The sequence below is a fragment of the Corythoichthys intestinalis genome, chromosome 8, assembly GCF_030265065.1.
Source record: "Corythoichthys intestinalis isolate RoL2023-P3 chromosome 8, ASM3026506v1, whole genome shotgun sequence".
In the NCBI taxonomy this organism is placed as follows: Eukaryota; Metazoa; Chordata; class Actinopteri; order Syngnathiformes; family Syngnathidae; genus Corythoichthys; species Corythoichthys intestinalis.
In genome coordinates this window covers 17,394,682-17,406,398 of record NC_080402.1, presented here as the reverse complement: position 1 = coordinate 17,406,398, position 11,717 = coordinate 17,394,682, and the positions used below count along the sequence as shown (strand labels likewise).

General features: G+C 41.3%; 1 protein-coding gene across 1 annotated transcript in view; it reads right to left on the bottom strand.

Moving 5' to 3' along the window:
- Positions 1-537: 537 nt before the first annotated feature.
- Positions 538-11,717, bottom strand: part of LOC130920837 (MORN repeat-containing protein 4-like) — a 41,653-nt gene continuing 30,473 nt past the window's right edge. The window contains exon 5 of the mRNA XM_057844317.1: positions 538-4,980. Coding sequence (XP_057700300.1) covers positions 4,838-4,980 — 143 coding nt within the window. The 3' untranslated portion in view covers positions 538-4,837. The remainder of the gene's footprint in view (positions 4,981-11,717) is intronic.

The following is an 11,717-nucleotide window of genomic DNA, read 5'->3' as shown; positions in this document are numbered from 1 at the left end:
GTGCAGGATTTGAGTCCCTGGCGGCGCATTGTGTTACTGATAGTAGCCTTTCTTACTGTGGTCCCAGCTCTGTGTAGGTCATTCACTAGGTCCTCCCGTGTGGTTGCGAGATTTTTGCTCACCGTTCTTGTTATCATTTTGGCGCCACGGGGTGAGATCTTGCATTGAGCCCCAGATCGAGGGAGATTATCAGTGGTCTTGTATGTCTTCCATTTTTTAATACTTGCTCCCACAGTTGATTTCTTTACACCAAGCGTTTTACCTATTGCAGATTCAGTCTTCCCAGCCTGGTGCAGGTCTACAATTTTGTCTCTGGTGTCCTTTGGCAGCTCTTTGGTCTTGGCCATAGTGGAGTTTGGAGTGTGACTAACTGAGGTTGTGGACAGATGTCTTTTATACCGATAATGAGTTAAAACAGGTGCCATTAATTTAGGTAACGAGTGGAGCCTCGTTAGACCTCGTTAGAAGAAGTTAGACCTCTTTGACAGCCAGAAATCTAGCTTGTTTGTAAGTGACCAAACACTTATTTTCCGCTCTAATTTGGAAATAAATTCTTTAAAAATCAAACGATGTGATTTTCTGTTTTTTTCCCCCACATTCTGTCTCTCATGGTTGAGGTTTACCCATGTTGACAATTACAGGCCTCTCTAATCTTTCAAGTAGGAGAACTTGCACAATTGGTAGTTGACTAGATACTTTTTTGCCCCTCTGTACCATGTATTGTATACTTTAAAAAAAGAAATTCTGACACGCTGTGATCCCCCACCCCTGCTCAACGTACATTAGTCTCTCTGGATGCTAATTTGAGCAAATCTCCCACTTGGCATGAGCCCAACATTAATTCATCTTTTGTTATTTACGACAAAACAAAAACAACAGAAGTGTTTCCCTCCAAGAAATGAGCAATAGCTCCTCAAAGCTCCAAGCAAGTGCGATGGAGGCATCCAGAATGTTCCCCGTAAGAATGCTGTGAAGTGGCTTAAGGTGCTTTTAAAGGGCTTTTGTGTTCCAGTTGTGAAACGCACAAATACATTTTGACTACAATACACACAAGTAGAGCGACATACACATAATTTAAGAGTAACAGTCTTCAAGGACCCTGATCCCAGAGTCAATAAAAAGAGTGTGATTTTTCCCCCCGGCACGTGCATAAATCCCAAATTAAACGTGCTCCCAGATAATCACATAACTGACAATTGACTCCATTTACTGTTTTACACTACACCCACATAAACACGTAATGTAGACAATTCCCAACAGGCACGTCGACTTCATTCTAAGTCATCACACGCCTCTTAGCACTACGACGCAAATAATAAAAGTGAAGAATCGTGTATGCTAAACCTCAAAATGTACTTAATTATAACATTAACTCTTTATAGGGCACTCATTTTAACTCATTGATGGCACTAGACGTCTGATCGTTGCCAGTCTCTCTCCCAGTCAAAATGGATTGGACGTTTAAGCCTTGTCAGTGGCAGTGAAAAATGCATTCACAGCCAGTACAGTATTGGACGTCACTGGCAATCAATGACTTAAATATAATGAAATTTAAACGGGGGAACAAAAACACTTTAGACTGTTCTTGGGAGGCCATAACCAGAGTATATTTGTGTTTATATTGATTATTTTTTACTTATTATTTACTATTATGCCCAGGTGGTACAGTGCTGGCCAAAATTATTGGCATTCTGTCAGGTTATGCTCAATTTCTAAATGACTGCAATTACAAATGCTTTGGTAGTAACATCTTCATTTATTTTGCTTGCAATGAAAAAACACAAAATGGAATGAAAAAAAAAATCAAATCATGATCATTTTACACAAAACTCCAAAATGGGCCGGACAAAAGTATTGGCACCCTCACCCCTAGACAAAATAACTGCGAACAACCACTTCTGGTATCCATCAGTGAGTTTGTTACAATGCTCTTCTGGAATTTTAGACCATTCTTCTTTGGCCAACTGCTTCAGCTCTTTGAGATTTGAATGGTGCCTTCTCCAAACCACCATTTTTAGATCCCTCCACAGGTGTTCTATGGGATTCAGGTCTGGACTCATTGCTGGCCCCTTTAGAAGTCTCCAGTGCTTTCTCTCAAACCATTTTCTAGTGCTTTTTGAAGTGTGTTTTGGGTCATTGTCCTGCTGGAAGACCCATGACCTCTGAGGGAGACCCAGCTTTCTCACACTGGGCCCTACATTATGCAGCAAAATTTGTTGATAGTCTTCAGACTTCATAATGCAATGCACAGGGTCAAGCAGTCCAGTGCCAGAGGTAGCAAAGCAACCCCAAAACATCAGGGAACCTCCGCCATTTTTGACTGTGGGGACCGTATTCTTTTCTTTGAAGGCCTCGTGTTTTTCCTGTAAATTCTATGTTGACGCCTTTTCCCAAAAAGCTCTACTTTTATTTTATCTGACCAGAGAACATTCTTCCAAAACGTTTTTGGCTTTCTCAGGTAACTTTTGGCAAACTCCAGCCTAGCTTTTCAATGTCTATGTGTCAGAAGTGGGGTCCTCCTAGGTATCCTACTATAGAGTCCCTTTTCATTCAAACACCGATGGAAGTACGGGTTGACACTGTTGTACCCTCGGACTGCAGGACAGCTTGAACTTGTTTGGATGTTAGTCGAGGTTCTTTATCCACCATCCGCGCAATCTTTCATTGAAATCTCCCGGCAATTTTTCTTGTCCGTCCACATCTAGGGAGGTTATCCACAGTGCCATGGGCTTTACATTTACTGATGACACTGCGCACGGTAGACACAGCAACATTCAGGTCCTTGGAGATGGACTTGTAGCCTTGAGATTGCCATGCTTCCTCACAATTTTGCTTCTCAAGTCCCCAGACAGTTCTTTGATCTTCTTTCTTTTCTCCATGCTCAATGTGGTACACAGAAGGACACAGGACAGAGATTGAGTCAACTTTAATCAATTTTAACTGGCTGCAAGTGTGATTTAGTTATTGTTATTCTCAGGTAAGTTTTGGCAAACTCCAGCCTGGCTTTTTTATGTGTCTGGGTCAGAAGTGGGGTCTTCCTGGGTATACTACCATGTACTCCCTTTTCATACAGACGCCGACGGATAGTACGGTTTGACACAGTTGTACCCTCGGACTGCAGGACAGCTTGAACTTGTTTGGATGTTAGTCGAGGTTCTTTATCCACCAGCCGCACAATCTTTCGTTGAAATCTCTCGTCCATTTTTCTTTTCCGTCCACATCTAAGGAGGGCTTTACACTCATTGATGACACTGCACATGGTAGACACAGGAACATTCAGGTCTTTGGAGGTGGACTTGTAGCCTTGAGATTGCCTATGCTTTCTCACAATTTTCCTTCTCAAGTCTTCAGACAGTTCTTTGGTCTTTTTTCTTTTCTTCATGCTCAATGTGGTACACACAAGGACACAGGACCCAGGTTGAGTCAAGTTTAATCCATTTTAACTGACAGCAATTGTGATTTAGTTATTGCCACCACCTGTTATATGCCACAGGTAAGTAACAGGTGCTGTTAATTACACAAATTAGAGAAGCATCACATGATTTTTCGAAGGGTGCCAATATTTTTTTCCGGCCCATTTTTGGAGTTTTGTGTAAAATGATAATGATTTAATTTTTTTCCCATTCTCCTTCGTGTTTTTTCATTGCAAGCAAAATAAATGAAGATATTACTACTACAGCATTTGTAATTGCAATCATTTTCTGGGAGAAATTGAGCATTATCTGACAGAATTGCAGGGGTGCCAATACTTGTGGCCAGCAGTGTAGCTCAGTGAGCTAAGTGCCATGCTGCCATTGTGAAGGTTATGTCAGGAAGAGCAAAAGCATGGCAAACACATGTGTGCCAAATCTATCATGCGAAATGGACTGTTTTGCTGCGGCGATCCTTGTGGAAAAATCCAAAACGGATGAATTATTATTTTAGCTGTTTGACTAAGCTTAAAACTGAATTTTTTTTCATGTAACAAATCACTTTTTCCCACTGTAATGCATCAAAATGCTATAACTCATGTTTTTTTTACATGAGCAGAGGCAAATCCGAAAAAAAAAAAGTTTTGGCTAAACAAAAGAAAAAATAAAAATACTAAACGACAGCTCATAAAACTACATTGACCTCGTAATTACTGTTTATACAGTAACCTTATTCAGTCTTAAGCTTTGATTCTGAATCGTCATATTTTGAGAGGGCACTTTTAGAAACGCCGAATATGTTACTAATTCTGGATCAGCAGATGCCGCCTGGCACTGAGCGGTTGGCACTGAAGGAGGAGGTAACTGATGGCTGCTGGTCTGAGATCAGACCAAGCGTTGAAAGGGCACTGAGTGATCCAACGAGGCAAAACGTGGAGGCGAGAAGACACCCTTGGACTTCCTGCTTCAGGAGCACCAATGAGACGTCTGCTTTGGCCATTGTGAGGTCGACAGAAGAAGTGTGTAAGCATTACCATTGCTTCGATTTCATTAATTTAATTCCAAAACCTATTGCAGCAAGCAACTGATCAATAATTCGCATAGTAGTGTTGTAACCATGGTAATTAAATTACAGCGTTTAGCAATTAAAGCGGTCAATACAGCCACATTGTTTCGGTGAAATGTACATATAAACATTGTTTTGGAGATGGAGACACAGTGAAAAAAACTACGGCTGAATGAACCTCTGAGTTGTTTCAGGTCAGTTGAGCGTGACGCGTGGTAGCACCAATATGTAGGTGTCCTGCTGATCCAGAATCAGTGACTCCCAACAAAAAAACACGGAGAAAGAAAAGTGACATTGGGCGTTACGTTACGATGCAGTCAAAGTTGAAACAGACGAGGAGACTGCGATGTCGTCGCCCGTGTCACATGGCTAGTGTGCGGGCCTTGGCGGCAGCTGCCTGGGCCCGCTGGACTGCGGCCTGGCTGCTCTCCCGCCGCATCAGCTGGCTGCTCTCAAAGATACCTTCATGGCAGCCACCACCGCCATCCACAAATGTCAACAGTCCTGTGTCACACACACACACATTTCAGAAACACTTTCAAACCACAGTTTGTCATTATCAAGCTGCACAATGTTGGAAGTAAAACATGATCATTCAATGCATGCCATCCTAGTTAAAATTGATTGAATATCTATTGCAGTGACTGAGTTAATTAAACTTTTACTCGTTGTCTTCATCATGATCTAGAACACATCAAGTCCAAAATGCAAAAATGATGTATAAAAACTTAAAATATACAGTGGGGCAAATAAGCATTTAGTCAACCACCAATTGTGCAAGTTCTCCTACTTGAAAAGATTAAAGAGGCCTGTAATTGTCAACATGGGTAAACCTCAACCATAAGAGACAGAATGTGGTAAAAAAGATTACATTTTTTTATTTTTAAAGAATTTATTTCCAAATCAGAGTGGAAAAGAAGTATTTGGTCACCTACAAACAAGCAAGATTTCAGGCTGTCAAAGAGGTCTAACTTCTTCTAACAAGGTCTAACGAGGCTCCACTCGTTACCTGTGTTAATGGCACCTGTTTTAACTCATTATCGGTATAAAATACACCTGTCCACAACTCAATCAGTCACACTCCAAACTCCACTATGGCCAAGAACAAAGAGCTGTCCAAGGACACCAGAGACAAAACACCAGGCTGGGAAGACTGAATCTGCAATAGGTAAAACGCTTAGTGTAAAGAAATCAACTGTGGGAGCAATTATTAGAAAATGGAAGACATACAAGACCATTGCTAATCTCCCTCGATCTGGGGCTCCATGCAACATCTCACCCTGTCGCGTCAAAATGATAACAAGAACGGTGAGCAAAAATCTCAGAACCACACGGGGGGGACCTAGTGAATGACCTACAGAGAGCTGGGACCACAGTAACAAATGCTACTATCAGTAACACAATGCGCCGCCAGGGACTCAAATCCTGCACTGCCAGACGTGTTCCCCTGCTGAAGCCAGTACATGTCTAGGCCCGTCTGCGGTTAGCTAGAGAGCATTTGGATGATCCAGAAAAGGGCTGGGAGAATGTGTTATGGTCAGATGAAACCAAAATAGAAATTTTTGGTAGAAACACAGGTTCTCGTGTTTGGAGGAGAAAATACTGAATGGCATCCGAAGAACACCATACCCACTGTGAAGCACGGGGGTGGAAACATCATGCTTTGGGGCTGTTTTCCTGCAGAGGGACCAGGACGACTGATCTGTGTAAAGCATGGGTGTCCAAACCTGTCCTCAAGGGCCGCTCTGGGTCGTGGTTTTTGTTCCTACCAATCGAGCACAGGCAGTTTAACCAATGAAGTTTGTGCTAAAGCAAGCAGCACCTGACTGCAATCAAAATTTAAAAAATTACACTTGTGAGATACCAGATTGGTGAAAGGTTGTCCTCATGATGGGTTTGAACAAAAATCTGTACCCACTGCGGCCCTATGTGGAATAGTTTGGACACCACTGGTGTAAAGGAAAGAATGAATGGGGCCATGTATCGAGAGATTTTGAGTGAAAATCTCCTTCCATCAGCAAGGGCATTGAAGATGAAACGTAGCTGGGTCTTTCAGCATGACAATGATCCCAAACACACAGCCAGGGCAACAAAGGAGTGGCTTCGTAAGAAGCATTTCAAGGTCCTGGAGTGGCCTAGCCAGTCTCCGGATCTCAACCCTATAGAAAATCTGTGGAGGGAGTTGAAAGTCCGTGTTGGCCAACGACAGCTCCAAAACATCACTGCTCTGGAGGAGATCTGCATGGAGGAATGGGCCAAAATACCAGCAACAGTGTGTGAAAAGCTTGTGAAGAGTTACAGAAAATGTTTGGCCTCTGTTATTGCCAACAAAGGGTACATACCAAAGTATTGCGATTAACTTTTGGTATTGCCCAAATACTTATTTTCTCCCATGATTTGCAAATAAATTCTTTACAAATCAAACAATGTGATTTTCTGGTTTTTTTCCCCCCACATTCTGTCTCTCATGGTTGAGGTTTACCCCTGTTGACAGTTACAAGCCTCTCTAATATTTTCAAGTGGGAGAACTTGCACAATTAGTGGTTGACTAAATACTTATTTGCCCCACTGTAGTATATTTGACAGATAGCTGTAGGGCATGTGTGATGGGTGTCACATCAAACCAAGGCCTGCCTTGGACTTGAGTCAGCAGTGTAGTGTTTCTGTTAAATGTTAGCCAAACATTGTGTTAATGTTTAACACATGACAACATTTGGGACATTTGGCCACTCCTAAAAAACACACCTCAAATCCATTGGACAAAACATGCTATTCAGGTTTTCAGCAGCAATCGACTTCAACCCCTCATTATGGCACCTTACGCCCAGTTTGGTGAGCTCAGACTGAGATAAAGATAGCACTGATGCTTGAATTGAAAGAGACTATCCTGGTAGACCTTCAAAAACTATAAATTTACCAGGTCGCCATTTTTGTACTTTTATATATAGGACAAAAAACTGGAAAAGAAGCTGTCTAAAAGGGGAAGTTAAGGATTTTGATTTTTCAGGCTAATATTAGGGTTAGCGAGGGTTTAATTTAAAGATACACGATAATATCGGTCGCCGATAATTATCGGCCGATAATGGAAATTATGATGTCACACAGATTATCCAGATAATTTTAAAAAATTCAACCGATAATGCAATGCGATAATTATATACTTGATTTAGCCTTCAAATGTGCACAACCGAAGAATTTGGCACGCCGCCTCCTCAACCCCTCCCCTCTCTGAAGCCCCTGAGGGAGGAGGGGTTGAGGAGGCGGAGTTACACGACAAATAGTTGAAAATTATGGCGGCTGTTACTATAAAAACGACGCTCTCACCATCTGCGAAACATGTACCGCAGAAGTTCCACGAGGCCGAAAGAAAGCGTCCTCATTCAAAACCACTAACCCAGCATCAATTTAAAACTGCATCACAAACATTTTTGGAACGAATACGAGGCTGCTGCTAGTGGGAATGCTAAAGCTATTGTAAACACTAAGTTAAACTACGGGGCTTGTGACGATACAGAGTCGGGTTGTTTGGGAAAGCAGCCCAAGGCGGGTGGTAAACTCGCATCTAAGGCTAAACACCGGCACGACTGGAGACCGATAGTCGGCAAGTAGCCGTCTCCCGACGGAGCCCGCCGCTCTGGCCGGTCCGGCAGGCTGCCGCCGCCTCGCCGTTGGCGGGGCAGGCAGAGCCCGGTTCCCCGGCTTTAGGACCTCCGGCGAACACCCCGGTTTCTCGAGTGTTCCCTCACGGCGTGCGAGCAGAGCCAGGCTCCGAATATGCCGCGGCGAACCGGCCAGTGCGGGCAGATTATCCGGTATGAACGTAGAAGCCGCCGAGACGAGACACGATTTTTTTAACACCGAAATGACCGGAGAGCCAAAGCCCTGGATAAAAAAATAATGCAGTTTATACGACCACCATTCTTCATGAAAAACATGCCAATCACATTTTCACCACGTACATTTGGAAAAGTGATGTCCAGTAAGCAAGCTTATCATGACGGCACAGTGGTTAGATGATCATTTAAACATGGAGAAAACGAAGTCAGCCAGTCAATAATGCATTCAGTATGTAAAATGACGAGCGGTCAGATGACTTTGTAACGCTGCCTTTATTTTCGGCTTAACAAAACTCAGGCACAAAACAACACGCACGGAGATGCGAGCTCCAACTCCATCCAAATAGTACTGCCGTGTATCAGTTTAGCTGCTGTAAAGCAAATGTCGTGAGTGCTGCAAATGTAAACATAGCGCTGCCGAATGGGTACATGACATCTCGCTCTTTTGAGTTAATCCTTTTCACAGTGTGCAACAAAGCATATAACATTAGCAATCACTTTTCAAATGAATTTAACCCTTTTGTCTGCTCAATTACAGTCACAGTAGATAATCAAAACTTATTGGCACTTATTAACACTTATCAATTTAAATATGCACATTCCTGTTGTAATGAAATAATAATATTCTGTAGCCACAAGTATTATTCAAAATCTTTTCTTCTTCCAAGTTTTTTTTTTAGGATTAAGTATAATAATGTATTGCTTAAAATAAGGCTGTTAAGATTTTTTTCAGCTAGTTATTTTTCTTTCAAGAAATCTGAGAGACATACACTTGAAGCGCTGGCAGATAATTTCACTTATTTCCAATAGATTTACACTTAAAACTGACTAGTTTTAAGGAGGTGTGTTGTGCAGTGTATCAATGTTATATATGTTAGGAATGGCTTACTTTTAAAGGCATTTTTGTGCAACCTAGGTATTTACTCTGTAAGTAATTGTTGCCAAAAGTTTACCATTACACAATATCAGACAATCTGTCATTATTTAGATATTGGAATTGGCGACTTTTTCATATTTTATGTTGAAAAAAAGAGCAATAAATCATATTTTTGCACAGTAAGATTTTGTTTTGTGTATACTTTAAAATTTTACATAAATCTTTTAATAGAATTATTGGCTTGACATTATCGGTTATCGGTTGGAATGAGGAGGAAATTATCGGTTATCAGTATCGGTTGAAAAATGTATTATCGTGCATCACTAGTTTAATTATACGGTGGAGATGATTTCAACAAATTCCGTTTCGTTTGCAAGTAATTTCTTAGTTTAAGGTTTCCGGAGTGGCTAAGCTAGCACGAGTCAATGGCACCTTCATAGCATACTAATAAAAAACAACATATGCACACATGAAAATCGTCGATGACCCATGCAATCAATAGTGTTGGCTATGTTTTCAGGATAAAGTTATTAAAACTTATCATTGCATTTCAATAATAGCAGTATGAACAGAAACATTTGTAATCCAGAACCTCTGCAGAGGAGCAGGGCGGAGTGATATCACGTCGTCTTTTCTCACCGCTGATTTTTTATGTTGTGGGCTTGTGGCCAGCAGCAAGTAACCAGTTTATATTGTTCCTCATTCTTCATGGGGGAATTTGTGGAAACTCTCCTTTTCCCATTTATTCTGTCTGTTTCCACAGTCTCTAAATGCACATTTCGCCATATTGCCGGCCGACAGTTAACTCAGCAGACTGATGCTGCATCCGAGGAAGGTGGGAAGTCAGTTTCCAACCTGGAAAAATATCATTGGAACGCCTCCACTATTTGCTCATGAGAAGGCAGGTTTGCTGGATGTCAAAATGTCTTCTAATGGCCAAAATAAAAAACAACTTGTCGCGATCAGCCATCTTTGCTGTTTACATTCGCTTGCAACGCTTTGAGGTCGCAACTGGCCGAGTGGGATAAGTCCGACTTCCCACCTTCCTCGAAGGCAGCTTGAGCACGAGTGGCCGAAGCACTCCTTTTAATTGTGGTCGTATTACTCATCTAAAAAAATAGACCTGCAGAATGAAATGAACTATGGCAGTTTGGTGGGACATTGTTTTGGCCGCACGTGTGTTTTGGAACAATGATCTGTGTAGGGCTGCAGCTATCGAATATTTTAGTAATAGAGTAATCGACTGAAAATTCTATCGATTAATCGAGTAATCGGAAAAACCTTTTTTTTTTTTTTTTTAAGTAAAGAGCAATTATAAAAATATACATGAGAAAAAAAAGACATTTAATCCAATATTGAACCATTTTCAGTCAATCAATGTCTTTATTTCCGATGTACATTGTTGAAAAGAGCCAACAATTGCATCTCAGATGTGACTGGAAAAAAAAAATTCACTGCTTTCACTCAAAAAACTTAAAATCTTATAAAAAAAACAATAACAACAACAACATATTTCTTACCTCAAAAAATGTAATTACGCTTGATAACACGCATCACTTCAAAGCTATGTGCTTTTCCCACGTGTTTCAATTCAATTTCCATTTGTGTCAAGCTATTTTTAAGTTCTGGTTAAGTTTTAAGTTAGTCTAAACTGTAAGTACTGATAGGATTTTGAGTTTTTGCAGTGTTCAAAATAAATGTATAATACCTGCTGTATTGGAGCACATTAGGGACCAGTGCTACTTGGTGTTTTATTCAGCAATGACTACTGAGCTAAAACTGACAGTTAGTTTTATTATGTTTTAATTTTACACCCTCATCACTCTACAGCGCTGTGTTTTTACAGGTTAAATAAAGCCTGTATGTAAGACACGTTAGCCACGCATCGACAGTGGTCATAATAAATAGAAACCTAGCCCTCCGAAGGGCTAACGTTACGTGAGCGAGTGACAGTAACGTTATATTTATTAGCGCTGAGAAGTCCACTGCTTAAAGATGGCGGCTGTTTACTAACACTGCCCAGACACGGCCGAGTCTGTCATTTCGCATCTAGTTCTAAATGCATGCAATATCTATGAGACGCATCGGACACTACCTGCTACCACACTAGCATCATGCGGGCGTAGTTTTTAGCAACGTCGGCATAGTTTATAGCGGCTGTCGGCTGCAGTAAGTTTTTAAAAAAAATGTATTTGCTTTTATTGCTTCTACGCACGTGACGTCAGCGTGTTGTCACCCATTAAAAGTAGTCCGGGCAAAACGTGATGCTTAGAGCTGGCAAAATTAAACGATTCCTCGAGGTGAATAAAATTACTCGGATCCGTTTTTAAACTCGAGTTACTTGAGTTGCTCGAGTATTCGTTTCAGCTCTAGATCTGTGTTTTGAATTTTATTTGACTATGTTGGATCCGTTCGTAGATCTGTTTTTTATTGGCATGCTATGAAGTTGATGGAACATTGACTTGCACTAGCTTAGCCACTGCGGAGCCCTGAAACTAACAAATAACTTGCAAACTGCACGGAATTTG